This window comes from Anser brachyrhynchus (assembly GCF_964034855.1).
Source record: "Anser brachyrhynchus genome assembly, chromosome: 9".
Lineage (NCBI taxonomy): Eukaryota > Metazoa > Chordata > Aves > Anseriformes > Anatidae > Anser > Anser brachyrhynchus.
The window spans coordinates 5037142-5054583 of NC_137703.1; the positions used below are offsets into that span (position 1 = coordinate 5037142).

At 41.1% G+C, this 17442-nt stretch overlaps 2 protein-coding genes and 1 long non-coding RNA gene across 3 annotated transcripts in view; 2 read left to right on the forward strand and 1 right to left on the reverse strand.

Moving 5' to 3' along the window:
• Positions 1–17442, forward strand: part of LOC308200174 — an 87215-nt gene that overhangs the window by 42318 nt on the left and 27455 nt on the right. The window lies entirely within an intron of this gene.
• The window catches only part of LRRC31 (leucine rich repeat containing 31), a 54543-nt gene that overhangs the window by 25032 nt on the left and 12069 nt on the right, over positions 1–17442 (reverse strand). The window lies entirely within an intron of this gene.
• SAMD7 (sterile alpha motif domain containing 7) lies at positions 1986–16123 on the forward strand. The gene is made up of 8 exons (XM_080605421.1): positions 1986–6486; positions 7064–7190; positions 7332–7468; positions 8604–8682; positions 9978–10657; positions 10918–11039; positions 11803–11913; positions 12864–16123. Exons 1-8 carry the CDS (start codon positions 6384–6386, stop codon positions 13134–13136), a joined length of 1632 nt encoding a protein of 543 aa, XP_080461547.1. The 5' UTR covers positions 1986–6383; the 3' UTR covers positions 13137–16123.

The following is a 17442-nucleotide window of genomic DNA, read 5'->3' on the forward strand; positions in this document are numbered from 1 at the left end:
TGTCAGAGTGGGTAGGGCTTAGAAGCAGGGATGAGGGCTAATCAAGATAAATTCAATTTGTATTTAAAGTAAAGTCAGCGTTAGTTAAGGCAGTTTTTGACATGTTAATCTTGATGTGTTTTAAAAGCTGCCAATCACATTACTGAGGCAGCTCGAAAGGAAGACTTCTAGTGAAGGCACACACTCTCGGATGTTCATGGTGTCATCATTTTTCTCAGAACTAAGGCCTTCACAATAGACGTAAGTATACAAGATAAAACTAAACAGTGCTAATTTTTTAATGTAAATGGCAATGCAACATCCGCTAAGCAAGAAGTGTATGATTTTTCACATTTTATAGGAAAGACTTACTATAGAACTGCACAGATTGAACGAGCTTTCTTCACAGCATTTTCCTTTAAAAGCAGCACTGGGTTGAAAAGAGTAAAGTTAGGAGTAGGCAGGGGTGATATAGAAAAAGTAACGTATGTGATTAACTACGTACCGGTTTCTCAGCAATATTTTATGTGTATTCTCATGGGTAAATAATCCTGCATATTCAGGTGGAAACTCTGTATTTGTTTTACAGCATAAACTTGATTGTTTTGGAAACTTTTAAAGATTTATTAGACAAACGGAAGGTTTTATTGTGGGAAGGGTTTTCATTGCAAAGGCAGTATTTTGCAAGAAAATTGGATACAGATTGAGTCGCTTAATGTACATAAACCAATGTTTCACTGTCTTCTGTCACAAAATATTCTTAAAAGATAATTGGCTGTTAATGTGTAGAGCTGTATCTTTGTGCTAATTTATCCTTTTTCAATACTATAGATAAAAATCAGTATTTTGCAGGTATTTCCTAGAGCAGTGGATTTTCTAAATCAGTGTGCAATCAGAATGAATCAAGGCTATCATCATACACATTTGTCTGGTTTATTCTGATATACATTTATTAGATTTGCCTAATTGAAGTTTTGCTCCTATGCATAGTCACTGTAACAAACCCCAGTGATAACAGCTTTGTAGAACACCAGCATATGCAGTGTGATATATTTTGTAAAAATAACATTATGCTGTAAGAGTTCCTTACGTCTTGTTATTATCGGAATACGTGGGTGGAATTAACTATAGACCGAGAACGGCTTGGGCACTATTATATTGCCTTCTAAGCTGAAATTTCAAGCTGCTCAGTTACAGAATATGTGAATTTCCCCTCTCCCCCAAGCTCCAAAGATAGGGAAAGAGTGAGAGAGACAATCCTGACTCAAGTAGTTTTATTGTGGTCTGATCCTACAAACTGTGGAACAGAAAACATTCAGTCTGTTGAAGATGCTGACTTTTGAGTCTGTGTACAGGATCTAGTCTGCAATTTCACGTTACTCTTGTAAAGGGTAAAAGGTTGTATTAAAACTCGTAATTTTCTATATGAATGTGGAAAATAACGATTGTTTTAGTATCTGATATTTGACTTGCATATATTTAAATATACCTGCAAATACTTTTTAAAATCAGTTCATGTTCTCTTTTGATTTATAATGAAGAAAAGTAGCCTGAAAAGATTAATAATACAAAAAAAAAAAAAAAGTACCGTCTTGTTTTATCTTACTGGTCTAAGACACACCAAATGCAGTTTTCTACGTTTTTATCAAAGAACTTTGGGAAGTCTGAAGGATACTGGTGCGATTCTAACTCAAGAGGAAAGGTACTGAGGATCTGGTACAGGTTTTCAAGATTTAAACTCTTAGTTAGACGGTGGAAATCAAAGAGTTGTTAAATATAAATAGTTTTAAAGAGCCTTCCTGAAACCTCGTTGTCTTTCCACTGCCTGGTTTCTTTTGGGACTGGCAGTGTTGTCATTTGCACTAGTATTTCAGGTTAAAGCAAGGCAAGAATCCCACTATAATTCAACTGCATTACATTTGAAAATACCTGCCTTGTTCTCTAATCATCAGAAAGTTTTCCATCCCAAGTCTTGCACCTAGAAATAAGAAATGACAAAAGCCTTCTTTATGCTTTAAAGGTAAAAATGATCTTAAAGTAAAAAATACAGTTTGCTTTTTAACTGATCTCACTTATGCCATGTTTTGCAATCTTTCAACTTCGAAAAGAATAAAAGACAACATGATAATGTTTCAATAAAAAGCCAAACGTCATTGCCAGTTGTGAAATAAGTCCACAGGGAAAACAAATTGCATCATGCTTTTCTCTCTGCATATAATCCATGTAATGCAGAGACCCATCCCTCATACACAGATTGCCACGTACCAGTTTGTCAGGAGACAAGGGTCGGTGCACCGTGTTACACATAGATGCATGCATACACACGCTTGCTCTGCTACCACCGCTATTTTCATTAGCTCTTGTTTAGTTATTTTCCTATGTTTTTAGCAAGCATAGTTATAGCATTTTGTGTGCACGCTTAAGCTTCTGCTCTGCAGGAGCCTTTGGGTGCTGCCACGAATGCAAATGCACGTCATTAGCACCGTGCTTCTGCAGGACCCAGCACCCTGGTTCCAGCCTGGAGCTCAGAGAGGTGCAAAGCAGAACCCCCCCCCTCTGCTGCTCACCGTCCCGTATCCGTACCGCTCCCGTGCCACGTCAAACGGCAGAAGCGCTGCTGCTTTTCCCTCCACCATCTGCCCGCCTCACCTGCTCAGGGCTCTTGCTGTGCACGTGTGCTCAGCACAAAGCCTCTCCGCCATCCGTTTCAGTCGGTAAAGTTGATGGTGTCTCGGTAGCAGACAGGAACACCACCTTACCTTTGCCCCCACACATTTCAGTGGGAACAAGAGGAACTCCTATTGTCAGCCTTCGTACCCAAAGGACTGAATTTACTGGTACTAGGCCTCGATTTCTTCCCTAAACCAACATGCTTAAAAGAACTTTGACTTGCTGCTTGATGTCTTAACAAATAGCTAGCTCCAAATGGTGAAACATCCACGTCTTCATTTCAGTGTAAAGGCTTGCAATGCGAACTTTCCTGGATGACACGCACGGTATAAATATAGTTATTTTCCTTTCTTTAGGGAATGTATCGTTCTCAATCCAGTTTTAGGATTACACTCTAATCTCAGTCTCTGAGCAGTCTGTGCCCACGTATCTAGGATTAGAATTCAGCCCTACAACTTCTCCAGTGGTACCTTACCCCAATTAAGATGACGTATTTCACGATCCTGTAGAACGTAACATTGGTATAACAACTTTCTTGTTTTCCAAAAGTAACTTATTTTACTGGTTGTGGGTTCTTGAATAAGTACAACTTCAGCACTAGCATAGTTTAAAGGTAGGAATGCTTGATATGACAGTTAATAACACTAGAGCATTAATAATTTATTTTTTTTTTCAACCAGAATCTGATTTCTCAAGTAATCAGGACAGCTTTTTCTAAGAAGGGAGGCAATGGGGATGAAAATGATACTATGCATGGGTTGCTTCATATATTTCACTCGTAAGCTTGGATACATGCTTATATTATATGTTTAAGTGATTTCTCTGACATAAATTTACACGAAAGTTTTCAACAATACCCAGCTTCTTTCAAGAGTCCACAGATCCGTTCATTGCAAAGGTATACAAAAAATTGCTTTTTAAAAATGCTAATTATATGCATTTGATGTATATAAAAGCAGTATTAACCAATGAAATCTTAATGTATTTAACTAAAAAAAAATAAGTCTTACAATAAATCTGTACTATACATAAGACGGTATTACAATATGGACACAGAACTGCTACAGACATTTTGAAAGCACATAGAGGATGATTAGATTTCCAAATGCTTCTGGTTCATGAAGTTCGTGTCTTGCCACTTCTTGTCTAATAAACTGAGACAGAATTAGTACTGGGTGAGTGGTTCTGCCTGCTGCCAAGAAGGGTTTGCTAAGGGTAAGACTCTAAAGGTAGAGATTAACTTGTCTTCATCCCTATAATGTGCTGTACAGCCAGGATTTGTGCAATAGGATCAGAGAAGAGCCATATATGAATGCAACACTGGACAGCTGGTGTGTATGAATTTATATGAACTCGGCAGCCGGATTTTGAGCTACTCTTAAATCCCAGCTAATATATGTATCAGAAGTATACTTTCCCTGTTCTCTCCTCAGAGATTTTTTTTTTTTGCTGACGTTGGTTTCTAATATGCTAGTTATTATGAAAATAGTAGGAGCCGTAAGTACCCTAATTTTGACCTGCCAGTCAGAGCCCCAGCTAAGTAACTCAAGAAGGTGTTTTTCCAAATGGGTGTAACATAAATTAGCGAAGTTCAGTATCTCCTCCTGACACAAGGTTATATACTAGCCTTAATATCAGGTTGTTGAGCTAAGTATGTATCCTACCACATCAACTCAATACTTCCCTGAACAGGAAAGGCAGGGAATTTAGCAAGTAATTTAATACGGATAACATATACATACAAAATGTGGCCTTTACATAAAATTTGCACCATACAGGTATTCTGACATTCAGCTTAGGAAAGCAGATTAGTTTCAGTGGAAATAGCATCCTGAAAACTTTTACCAGAAATACCAGAGTTATTTTTAATACATCTGAGAAGAAATCCAAGATAAATTAGATAGGATTGACTGGCACAACAGAAAACAAATCAAAACAGAATGGCTTCATGGAGCAACTCCAGTGAAAACCTCATTAAGGAATCAAACCCTCCTTTTGGCTCACGATGATTCAAAAACTGGGTCAGTGGAAGCAGTAAGCTACAGATTTAGTGGAAGATAAACTTCCAAGTTAAATTATTCCATGACTTCTCAATATAGTATCTATTCCATATCAAACCAACAGACCACCTAGTCTGCCTCTGCAAGGATAAGTTGCTGATGTCATGAACGTTGCCTCAGGTGATGCTCTCTGAATCTTGGCATATCTTTAGTCATCCAATAGATCATAATCTATCAAAACATATGGATCAGCTCCTCTGTGGATGCTGCTGTATACGGAATGGAACCCTTTTTTCAGTGGAAATGCCAGCATTCAAGAGACCACCTCACTTTTTAAAAAGAAAGATTTTAACAAAAAGGTTTTAGATAGTCTCTGCTCCAGCTCTGAAAGGAAACACAGACTGTCACCAGTGTAACATGCTTCACATCCACGCAAAATCCAGACTCTACAGAAAATATTATTGTGATACTGGTGCTAATGGTTTCTAACCAGTTACTGTCGCTTGGTTGTTGGTCAAAACAGGCAGGGTATATTTGATCCTACATGAAGGTGGTGGTTTTGGGTCAGAATAGATGGGTCCTTTCCCAGCAGGTTTTCCATGATTCCACACTTTAAAAGTTGCATCACATAATTTTAGTCACAGGTGTGATTTTACGGAAAGAAGGAAGGGGCTTTTACTACGACAGCAAAAGTATAGGAGTTCTAGGTAGGCCTGATAAACAAAAGCATCTTGCAATTCTATGTTTTTTCCCCCCTCGCACAGGGACAGCTTCCCCAAAAACAAATATGTTCCCCACTGTGAACAGAGCAGGGAATTGAAGCAAAATTGAATTGAAGCAATTTCCTAAAATGATAGTGGTACAGTATTTCAGTCATCTGACAGAAGAAACTTTATCAGTGTTAACATTAACTTTGATTTTTTTTTTCTTTCCTGATTTACTAAAATAAAATGATAAAAACCTCCCATTTTTTTCCATGGCCCTTTGCTGGTTGCTTTGCACCTTCATATTCTCTAGTCCGGTGCACCAGGCTGTGTAGAAGTTAGAATGAAGTTTACAATTTCAGCTTTGTTTTCTAGAGCATTCAGTACAGCCCACTCATCTATGAACAGAAACCACCCAGATGGCTCACTGGACCAATATGGTACGGCAAATATCATCTTTGCAGTTGCCACCTATTTTTTGAGCTGCTGCACAGTTTAGTTCTGCACTAAAACGCTTTAGTACTGAGCTTTAGTATGCTTTAGCAGCTCAGAAGCACTTTGGCAGCTCAAATGCTCTTCATGAGGCACCCAGCATCCTAAACCGCTTTAAGTCTAAAGTATCCTTAAAAAAAAGGAGGGGGAGGTGGGGGGCAAATGGAAACATGTCTAGCCGCACACATTCATCATATCGCCGTGTCAAGAACAATGGAGATAGTGCTGTTCCTCTTGGACTTGACAGGGTTGTCTGATTGCAGAAAGACCACAATCTTTGCCAACACGGAATCGAGCATTTACAGCATTCAGAACCGTAAAGAACACCACCAGACCAGGCTGCTCCAAACCCCATCCAGCCTGGTCTTAAACACTTCCAGGGGTGGGACAACTTGTATAAAACCTACTGTTTCTTATAGGGATGGGACAACTTGTATAAAACCTACTGTTTCTTGTATTGTTGAATGTCTTACTCCTTTCTTTGGGCCTGCTGATTCAGTTCTTCCCACTGGAAAAACCATTGCTATCTCCTTACAGCATGACTCCTCGGGATCACATGAGAAAGATGTCTATCCTGGGGGAGCAAGGAGCTCTCGAAGAAAAGCACTTGTACCGGTTAGCAAGTGGCATGGCAGCAGGAGGTAAGCAGAAAGAAACCTTACAGCATGCTTGTTTGTAGGATTGCTAATCTCAAGAAACAGCCAGCAACAGGTTTAATGCCTTTAAAAAGGTATCTCAAATTTCTCTTAGGAATAGTTGGAAAAGCATATCTCTATTAAGGTAATTAAAAGTTAACATGGGGAATTCCTGGCATTCGGAAGCTGACCAAGAAATGCTAAGCATCTGGAAGAGGAGTCAAGGCCACGGAGGAGCTCAGCAACAGAAGCCGTAGCTGGACACTGTGAGGTTCTGGCTCACAACTGCAGGCTCTTCTTTCTAGAGCTGCCCTCTCACAAGGCAGGTCCCAGCCAGTAAGATTTCTTTCAAAGAAAAATTGTATTAGAAACGAAAACTCTCTCAAACAGAGAACTTCACATTCATGGCTATGCTCTTCTAGTTTAATAGTGATATAAGAGTTATTGCTGATTGCAAATTGTCCTTTTATACACTTGACTGTGCACATCCTGTTTATTTTTACTGCATTTTGATTGTATAAAACCGCATTATTTAAGCAAAGCAGTTAAGGTGGCAGTGGAAACTGTGTATGCTTTGTGTCAGAACTGCGGCAGCGACAGGAGATGCTCATGAGGAACCAGCTGATGGCAGTAAACCCCCCGCTAATGGGCACCGGCCAGCAGAGAATGCAGGCGATTTCCTCCCAGTTCGAGCCTCGACTGGTGGACAGGTATTTTGCATCACTGCTCTACTGTAATACTGCAATTAAAGAATAAACGTTCATGTGCTGTCCTTGAGTATATAAAAACCTTGTATTATTATTAACCGAACAGTGTCCTTTCCATGTCCGAACGCATGTTTTTTCTCGCAGAGATTTGTTACCTTCAACCGAAATGATGGCATCAGCTGACCCGAGACAAATTCATATGGCATCCCACCTCGGGCCCACAGTCCCACAGCACACAAACATGCCAAACATATTGGCCAACCGTGTTTATCCAGGACCAGGTAATGAAGCATTGTCTGTATCCTGAAAAGCGATAGCATGCAACTGAGAAAACAAATGGCACCTATTTGTTTTTTTCCCCCCATTGGTTTCTCAGCAGTATCTACAAACCTAATTTATTTTCTTTGGTAAAATAATCTCGCTAAAAGGAGACAGTCTCCTACAAGGGATTCTAAACTGTGCCAGTTTAGGTCTTAAACACCAATTTTAACTTCTGTTGAATACACTGATTTCCAAACCACTCGCATCTTTATGTTCTCTTTGTTTTTTTGTTTCCCAGACATTCCCACATCTAAACAGAAGGTTGCAGCTAAACAAATGAGTCCAATCAACAACATTTTTTTTGCTACATTTAACTCATGCTCATGTATCAGTATTAGCTGTTTTAAAAGACTACTTTATTGATCATATTCACAGTACCAGATGCCATTTTATCTCTCAACAGATTACACTTTTTTTAAAAAGACTTGTTGGTTGTCCTGATTGGAGACCCAAAATTACAGGGCACAGCTCTAAGGGAAGGCTGGATACCACAGCATGGCAGCAGAACTGTGGTACGCACATCATGCTGCAAATATATTCACACGAGTTTATTTATAATCAATTTATACACCACTTTATACTTATGGTTCCTTCTTTGACCAGAGGACACAGACTCTAGATTCTGCATAGATCCATAATCAGAATTTCTGGCTTCAGATTTTTCCCCCTAAATGTGGATCTCAAACAAGAGATTACCTCAAGAGGATATGCCTTTTAAAATAACATGACATCTAGGCTGAAAATAGTCTTTAAGGAGCAGGTTTGCTTTGCTTAACTGGTGGCTATTGTTTTCTGAGCAGCTGTAACTACTTCAAAGACCTAAGTCACCAAATAACCCAACCCTGCTATCTCCTTTATGGATAACAGCAGGTGCACCTAACGACACATCTGATCCTAGACTTCGTGTTTCTTCTACATATTCCCACTGAAGTAATGAACACAAGTAGCATTTAACCTGGAGTCATACCAGCTTCCTGGAGAAGCACACAGTTCAAGCCTTAAGAAGCTTTTTGAAGTGCCTTTGCATTGCTCTGGGGTTTGTGCATTTGCTTGAGGGAACAAATGTAAGATTTTTTTTTTTCCTTTCCCTTTAAGGATATAGCTTTCTCCAACCAGAATCCATGGAGGCTGTGGCCAGAAGGCAGGAACTGGTTCAGAAGCAAAATATTGCCAGGTAATTGAGAGTAAGCTTTGCTCTGAGGTGCAGGCCAGGATTAGGGCAGCAAAGGCAGATGGAAGTGATGAAGTAACAGACACTGCTGATTTTTTTTTTTATTAGGAGTGACTGAGATAATTTTTCAAACCACCCAGAGAAGCAGAGGGCCCTCTCATCTCTGAGGGTCCAAGACTGTTGAACTTTCTGCTTGCCCCTATTTTGCTTTTAGCCTTAAAATGATGTAGGGAAAAGAAACAAACCTCTCAGCTTGGTTAAAGAAATAAACATGCTACAAATTGCAGACCCAGCCCTTGAGCTCTGGATCCAAACACCCTAAGGTTACAAAAAGTTAAAAACAAATTCAAACTTTACAGCTGTGTGCTATCACACGCAGTACTTTAAGCCTCCACAGCTGGGCCCTGGGGATGATTAGCCATGTCTCCACCCCACTAAGGGCAGACAGTTTTCCCAGTTTAACCAAACAATGCGAATGGCAGGGTTACTGTAGAGAGCCTGGCTGGTTGTACCAGTTTCAGTGTAATCAGTAGCCGGTGAAGTAGTCGCTAATGCCCTCCCTCACAGCCATGCCATTTCCATAAAGAAACTCTGACCCCAACTATAGCTGCGCTGGGATTCAGCACAGCACCGAGCTGCGGCATCACTTGCATAGTGAGATTAAGAGCAAAGAACTGATAAATTTTGATTAGGCACCTCAAGAGAACTATGACAGAAGTGTTTTAAGCTCTTCAGTAAGCCAGTCTTGATTGCTGAACTCGTCCAAGCGCAAGACTTGCATCAACAATGTGCTTCACATAACTGCTGCCACACAGTACAAACCCCAAGAAAGACAAGGAAAATAGCTAGGCACAAATAGTGCCAGCCTACATACCCTTGGCCGTATCAGCACCACCGCTGCCTGTTCAGGTTCTTCTCTCAGCCCACCAAACCCAAGAAACCCCCAAAGTGAACAAGCTCAGCCTAAATCCCCAAGACAAACTCTTACCCAGCTCTCAAGCCAGTCCTAGAAACTTCCCCCTGCTTTCTGCCCCCAACTCTCCCACTTCCTCTGGCTTTGATAACCAGGTGTTATCAAACAACCTCCTGCACCCCTGCAGCTGTGCTGGGCCCAAAAGGGCCCAAATCCTTGTTCTTGAAGGGACTCTGCCCCTTACCAAGGTCCCGTGATCCCCCCTACTCTAGGCCGCCAGAGGAGCAGGCTGCCCTGTCAAATCTAAAACAAAACAAAAAAAAAATAAAAGAGGTGATAAAAGATCAGAGCTGCCCTGACTGCTCGTGCTCTGTGTGTCTCTTAGGATGGAAATGGAGATGAGTGCTATTTTTCAGCAAAAAGAAATGGAGAAAGCTCATCGGAAAGGGCTGCTGGGCCTGGAAGCACCTTTCCTTTACCACGGGATGCCAGCCAGCCCCATTGCTTTCCGCGGCAGGCACAGACTACCTGAAGGCCACCTTCCCAGTGACTTATACGTTCATCGTACCACTCTCGATGAAATTCACGGCAACACTATGCTCATGGCAGCCAGCCCATACCCTCCAGTCGTCGCTTTGCAGAGGGAGAGGGGCCGCCGACCAGGAAGAAGAGCTGGAAATCCCAAAACCGCAGACTGTGGTGCCAATGGCACGAAGAACCAAGCCGAAGACAAAACTGCAGACCTTGCTTCCACCGCAGTGGATGATGAGAAAGAGGACAAGAAAGAAGCTGAGGTGGAGACACCAAACAAACACGAACAAAGCAAAAATCAGACCGAGCCATCTGCAGTTGCCAAAAACTGCAAAGAGTTTGAACAAGACCTGAGGAAAAACTGTGCTGCTCACGAAATTTCTGCTGAAAGCAACAGCTGCAGCAACACAAATGAGAAGGAATCTAATAGCTCTTGTGCTGCGTTTGATGACAAGTACATGTACCCTTCTGCAATCCCGTTCTCAGCGCTACCGTATGGATTTCCAGTGCCCAGCAACCCATTGCTAACTCCAGGTTTGTCAAGTCTCCAGGCTGCAGTTAAAAATGGCATATTGATATTCATTATCGTTAATGACTTGCTCTCTTGTTTCTTCCCTTTGTTTTAAGCAAAATTTTGGTACAACAGAGTCATGGCAACTAAACGTAGAATTCATATGCAGTGCTGTTAAAATCTGGGGCTCTGGATAAGTGTACAAATTCTTATGTTAACAGTCTTTTCCAACTGATTTGCCAGCAGAGTCCTACAAACGTAACATTTGTGTTTCTTCTTACAGGAGCACATGGCCTGATCCTGAATGGAGAAGACATTTCTACCATCGAAGACATTCGCAAGTGGACTGTTGATGATGTATACAACTTCATCGGTAGCCTCCCAGGCTGTTCAGATTATGCCCAGGTGATTACAAACATACATCACATTCACAGTCACATTTTAAGGTCTTTAGGATCATCTAGATTTAAAGGCCGTCGAACAAATATGTTAGAGGTTAACTAGTTGTCCCAAAGTTATAAATGTAGTGGTATCCCATGCTCTGAGAGGTCGCATGCAGTTCTGTTCGCATGCTGCTATCTGCAGTCACTGCTCATGACACATACTAACAGCAGCAAAACAATATTATAAAAAAGTATCTTATTTTTTTTCTTTCTACATACCCTGCACAATTTTTAAAGCACTTCTACGTTCTTGGATATTGGTTTAGCCCACCTACCCCCCTGAGCTCTTATGAGTGTCAATGCATTTAAAAAAGTGAAATATCATGAGAAATGCAAGCAAAGAGGTTGAAATTGTGTATGCTCCTGGGAAAGATCTAATAAGATGAACACTCCTCTTTCATTGCCAGCAGGCTGCTCAAGTTTCCTAAAACAAAACAACCAACAAAACAACCCAAATGAAACAAACAAACAAAAACCTCACTAAGTAACATGGAAAGATGACAAAGTTCCCCAGAAGAACAAGTAGGTTTGCTACAGGCAAATGTGCAGATATCTGTACATCTGAACAAATGGCCTCACAGTGCAGTTAAGAGATAACTATGAAGATAAAACACTACAATTATTTCCGCCTTTTGTTGTCTATGCCTCAGGATTAAGCATAAAAAAAAACAAACAGTGAAGTCTGCTTTATCACCCCATGATGTTATTTTCTTGTTTCATGTAAGATATTCAAAGACCACGCTATTGATGGAGAAACCCTCCCGCTGCTAACAGAGGAACATCTCCTGGATACGATGGGATTAAAACTCGGACCAGCACTAAAAATCCGCTCTCAGGTATGATCATCAAACGTACCAAAACCAGCAAGTCACAAAGATGTGAAGGAGTCAGAAGTTATCAGGATAAAATTTTTCCAAACAATACACGTTTTTTCTCCCTGATAAGGTAATTACCGTAATATTGGGGTAAAAAAAAATGCCTCCAGCGTAGTTTGCGTTCGCTTCCCTGCATGTACCAACAGCATGCAGGGAGACACTGGAGGTGGAGGGGTTGTGAGGACCGGCAGTTTGAGAGATGCTCAAAGTAGAGTGAGGATATAACTGAACTGGAGGCTAGGCTGAGGCTGGCAATGGAAAAGATATTTGATGGATTTATTCCATTGCACTCTTTTCCTTTCCCAGCTGGTAAGAAGTGTTCTGATACATACTTGCTTTTGCTCCAGCCTGGCCTTTAAAGATGCCAAGTGAATGTTTCTACAGCCTTTCTGGGAATATATTCTTACATGTTTCATTGACAGGCTGTCCCTTTACATTTAAAATTTTCTGTTCTTCATTTCATCCAGTAATATAAACTCTCTGTGTGTTTCTGTTGTCTACCTGTCTGTTTTCTTTAATCTCAAGCTCTCTGTCACTCTTCTCTTTTTAAAACCACCTTCCCAGCTCCTGGCTGGCAGTTTGCCTCCCCTCTGTCTCATGGGTGCCACAGTACCTAGAGAGCAAGAGCTGTCAGAGCCAGCACGCTGAGCCATTTCCCAGGCAGGCTATGCTGAGCATTGCCAAGCTCCTTCCACAAGAAAAATGGAAAAAGGCCGAGCCTAGAAAAATATGAGAGAGAAAATGGAGGAGTTTTTTTTTTCACTTTTGCTAACCACTGATAAGATGGTTGGGATCTACACACCTTCCAGGCTTTGTCCCTGGCATTGCTACGTGACAGCCAGCCTCAACATTTAATGATGTTAACTCTACCTCAAGAAGCAGCTGCTGCAACTGTGTTTCTGTCTTTAAAGGTGTCTCGACGTCTGGGCAATGTGCTCTACATGATGAATCTTCCTTTGTCTGTGCCTCTGCCGTCTGCTCCAGGCAAACCGTCAGACCAGCCCTCCGACATAGCCTCCCCTCTTCGCTGCAACAGCAGTGGCGATGCCCTGGACAGTCCCTGCTCGCAGGGTCCAGAAGCTTCAAAAACAGTGGAACAGATTGTTTCAGAGGGCAGGGAAAATCCGTGTGACACAGCTGGATCTCAGGCTGACTTCCAGATGATCACTTTTCAAAAAAGTTGAGTCCAGGGCATAAAACGTTATTGCTGATATGGGAACCTTTAGTTACAGAGTGTTTGAGAGGATAGCTGCAGCCTGAAACCCCTGCATGACTGGGACTGAACGAAATAAGCCGCAAATGATGCATGAGGCAGTGTGGTATCTCAAAAGCATTTTAAAAATGCAACTACGTATTAGTGCAATTACTTTCAAGTGCAATTCATTGAAAAGAATATCAGTACAGCTAACAGATACATTTAAATTTTCATTAAAGTCTGGTGTCATCACTGACATTTGTCAGAGGCTCAGAGCACTCCGTACAGTTATGCAGGCTGCTGAAGAACTACAAGGAAAAGCTGCCGCTGCATAGCTGACTTCTGCTTCTGTTGAAGCAAAATTTACACAGAAAATGTATACAGTGGAATTTACATAGAATTTCATTGGGAGACTAAGGGATTGCCTGCTACAGAGAGAGAAATATACCCTAGACTCAGCAATTTGAGCTAATTCCATTCCCATTCTAGATCAAAGCCTTTCAAAGTGCCTGGGAAGGATGTAAGGGTATAGGCAGGGTACACAGATTAAATCCTGGACATCAAAATAATGTGTGTAGCAGCCATTTTAATTATTCTGAGGCATTCTTATTGCCATGGCTGGAACCTGCTTTGCGTGACTGCATGGATGAGCTGAGTTTAGAGTGAAGCACAGGCAGACGTTGTCGTGAAGACCCGTCGCTGAGACAGCAACATCCCTGGAGGTGGCAGGTTGAAAGGCTCCCAGTTCCTGCCAGCCTCGCTCCCTGCAGCAGCACCCTTCACCTCTGCTCCCCTGGGCAGGCCACGGAAAGCCCTCAACCCAGCAGAGTACTCGGTGTTCTTCATATTGGAAGAGGTCACCAACTGTAGCCTGAAATCTATCTTTTCTCTGCAGAACTGTGTTTTCCCCTCACTTCTGCTACCTATGGCTACTTACCAATTATGCTGTCCAAACTTTGCAGCCTTGAGAGGAAGGGCAAGTATCTATGGCATTCTGTTTCTGAAGCAGCAGTCTTGCTTATAAAAGGAGTTATGCCTGATTCTGCTTTTGCTGAACACTGCCACTGACTCCAGTTATGGCAGTTCGGGACTCTGTGTGTTAATCTCCAAATACTGTAAGCAGGGTTTACATTTTTAGGGTTAACTGATAAATCCCAGTAAGGCCTGATGGACAACTGTGAATGTTATGCAGCAAAATACTCCAAAGTTGCTGGCAGTAATCTTCTGTGATCTTGTGAAATTATCGGGACTCTTTCCATTAACACGAGAGTTTGGATTATGTCTTACACATCATGTGAGGGCATCTTTCACATAAGGAACTGTTTGCTGAATACTCAACAGTGTTAGAAAAAGCAAAATTATAACCTGAAACTGGAAAGCCTACACGTAATTCCATAAGGCTGTCTAAGAAGAGTACAATAGCATGATTAATCTTGGAATGGCTTTGCTTGGAATTAGTTTGCTGTTTGCTTTGTCTCAATGAGTTTCACAAAGTGTCAAGCTCTGTTCTCCTTATTAACTTTTCTCCATTTTTTCAAGGTTTTAAAACTTAGTAAGGCAGCTAGGAGAGTTTTATGTTGAACTTATTAATGAAAAATGTTTACTTTTCCAGATTCTGGATAAAACACAATTTTCAATGTAAAAATATCCTGTTTGTAATGCTTTTACTTGTTATTTTAATATGTAACTTCTTAGATTACTTGCATCAGAAGAAGAGTTTTACTTTTATAGTAATTTAATTGTTATGATTTCCCCCTTTTTTTTTAAGTAGATTCTTCATGAAACGTTGGTGAAAAAGAATATTTTTATATAGTGAAAGTATCAGGGACACCAATTTTGTTTAGCATCTGAAACAATTTCTAACTTTGTTGGTGGTGGTCGTTTTTGTAAAGTTGACTATCATATTGGCAATGCCACTTATCTAATTAAACACAATTAATGTACTGGTTTTCCAATGGCACCCTACTTCCTCACCGTCTTACTCTTCGTGAGACCTTCACCCTGAAAGCGGAATGCCAGATGCATTTTAAGGTCAAGTGGGCCACAAGATGTCGCTGCAAAGCTACGAGAGGTTAGCCAAATCCACCCCAAAGTGACACGCAGCACACTGGGGCTACAGGTGGCCTGTCAAGAGCAAGGATGTGAAGAAACTGAACTTGTTTTTCTGAAGTAGCAGCAGAGGAGCTTGACTTGAAATCCCATATGCCAGGGAAGAAAGCCTGAAATCTGGTTCTGAAGAGTGTGGCTATTTTTGTAAATGGTTCAGACGTGAACGGTTCCAAAAGCTGAGAAAGCCGGGATCCAAACTTTGCAGTCTGATGCCACTTCTGGAATTAAAAAAAAAAAAAAGAAAAAGAAAAAAAGAAAAGCATGTGATCCTTTGCACATACTGGGCTCTTCTTCCCAAAGCTACACGAGGAATGACTTCATGGCTTCCTGTACTGGGAGGAGATGCGTCAGAGCAGCTAAACTGCAACAAGGCCTGGACTGCACACTGTGCTAGAGGGAAATAGGAAGGAAAGGGATTTACCTAAACGGACATAATCTTTTCTATTTCTAATGAAGGAAGTATCACTAATAATGAAAGTTTCCTCTCTGACAAACACTTCAGAAAGAAAGAAAAGCAAAACAAAGGTTAAAATTAAAAATATATATATATAGAATCAGTAGACGGTCATACTTTCATTTTTGTTTTGTTTTCAGGTGTTATGTTTACACTGAAACACTCGAGGCCTTGCTGATTCCCAGCATCTGCATGTGGTTTTCTGTTCTTCAGTGCTTATTCTAGCTGCAAATGGGTGTAGCTAGCAATCACAAGTAAGTAGCAGAGCTGGCAGAACTGCGGTACTTGTTGATTTTCTGGTGGCTATACCTCCGCTGCACTTATTTTTTCTGCTATGTTATTTAAATCACATTGGAATGCAGATGATGTATTTTAATACATGCAGCATCATCAGAGGTGTTTCACTTAGCGTCAGTTGTGTGTCAGGCTGTAACACCGATGCATTAACAGCTCTGCTGCGTGGAGTTGCAGTCATCCAACCCTATCCAGAAGTAATTTTGATAAAAATTGCATAAAAGCAGACAGAAATCAAACCCAGTGGTTCGATACAATGAAGGATGTGTCACCTGAATGTGTGGCATCATAGGTCCAAATTCCTCATCACCTTCCTGTACTGATTTTGCATTTAACATGTTAACTAACAGTGACAGAACAGCATTTAACAGAATCCTATAATGGAAGAGCTTTCAGACCAGACAAACAACAATCTAAACTCAGCATTTAAGGTATATCTAAGACTGAAACCCCTTAAGGAAGGTTTTTTTTTCCTATCTGGGAAAAACAAACAAAAAACAAAAACACCAACAACCAAGATCTGCAGGTGGAAATGGCTAAACATTGAATGAATTCCTTATTCTACTTTGCTTGCACATGCAGCTTTGGCTTTATCTGTTAAACTTTCTTTATCCCAACCCATGAGTTATCTCACTTTTACTTTTCCGACTCCCTCCCACTGGGGGGGAGTGAGCACGTGGCTGCGTGGTGCTGAGCTGCCTACCAGGGCTAAACCACAGCAGAGGCTTCTGTATTTAAAGACTTCCTTAATATACATTGATGCAATACAACCCTAAAACAGCCGGTCAGGCTCGAAGTTGCTACTAACGTTCAAATCAATTTGTTCCTGTGTATGTGTTACATGAGCAACCATGCTCTTGGCTCTCCAATGGGTTTGTGAAACACTGTCTTCTCCTCAGAAAATGCAAGAAACAGTGGTAAGAAACCATAGTTTTATGGGGAGAACTGTACCCTTTCCCTTCTCTCCTCCCATTATTACTGCCATGCTATTCTATATGTACTTAAAGGCTAGGACATCCGAGCATTGGGTGACCTCCACCCAACCTTCATTCACATTCAGCTTGGAATCGTGCCTTTGCAGACTTCTCTTTATAAAACAAACAAACAAGAAACAGTCATCAAAGTTCACATCATTGCAAGAGCCTGACACAGTAAACTGTATCAAAATATACATTTCTTATTAAAATGGTGAGTCTGAGCATACATGGACAGCCATCCGTATTTTTAAGAGTGCCATCCTTGGCAGCACCAGGAAAATCAAAGCATGGAATCAAACTTTGTAATACAACCCAAATACACGAGCCAAAGAAGAGAGGTTTTTGACTGACATGGATGTGCGATGCATTTTACAAACCGTGTGCATAATAGTCAAAGCCCCATGCAGCTTTCAGGTCAGGTAGATGTAATCCAAAACTATTGTAAGAACCTTTCCCAAGGC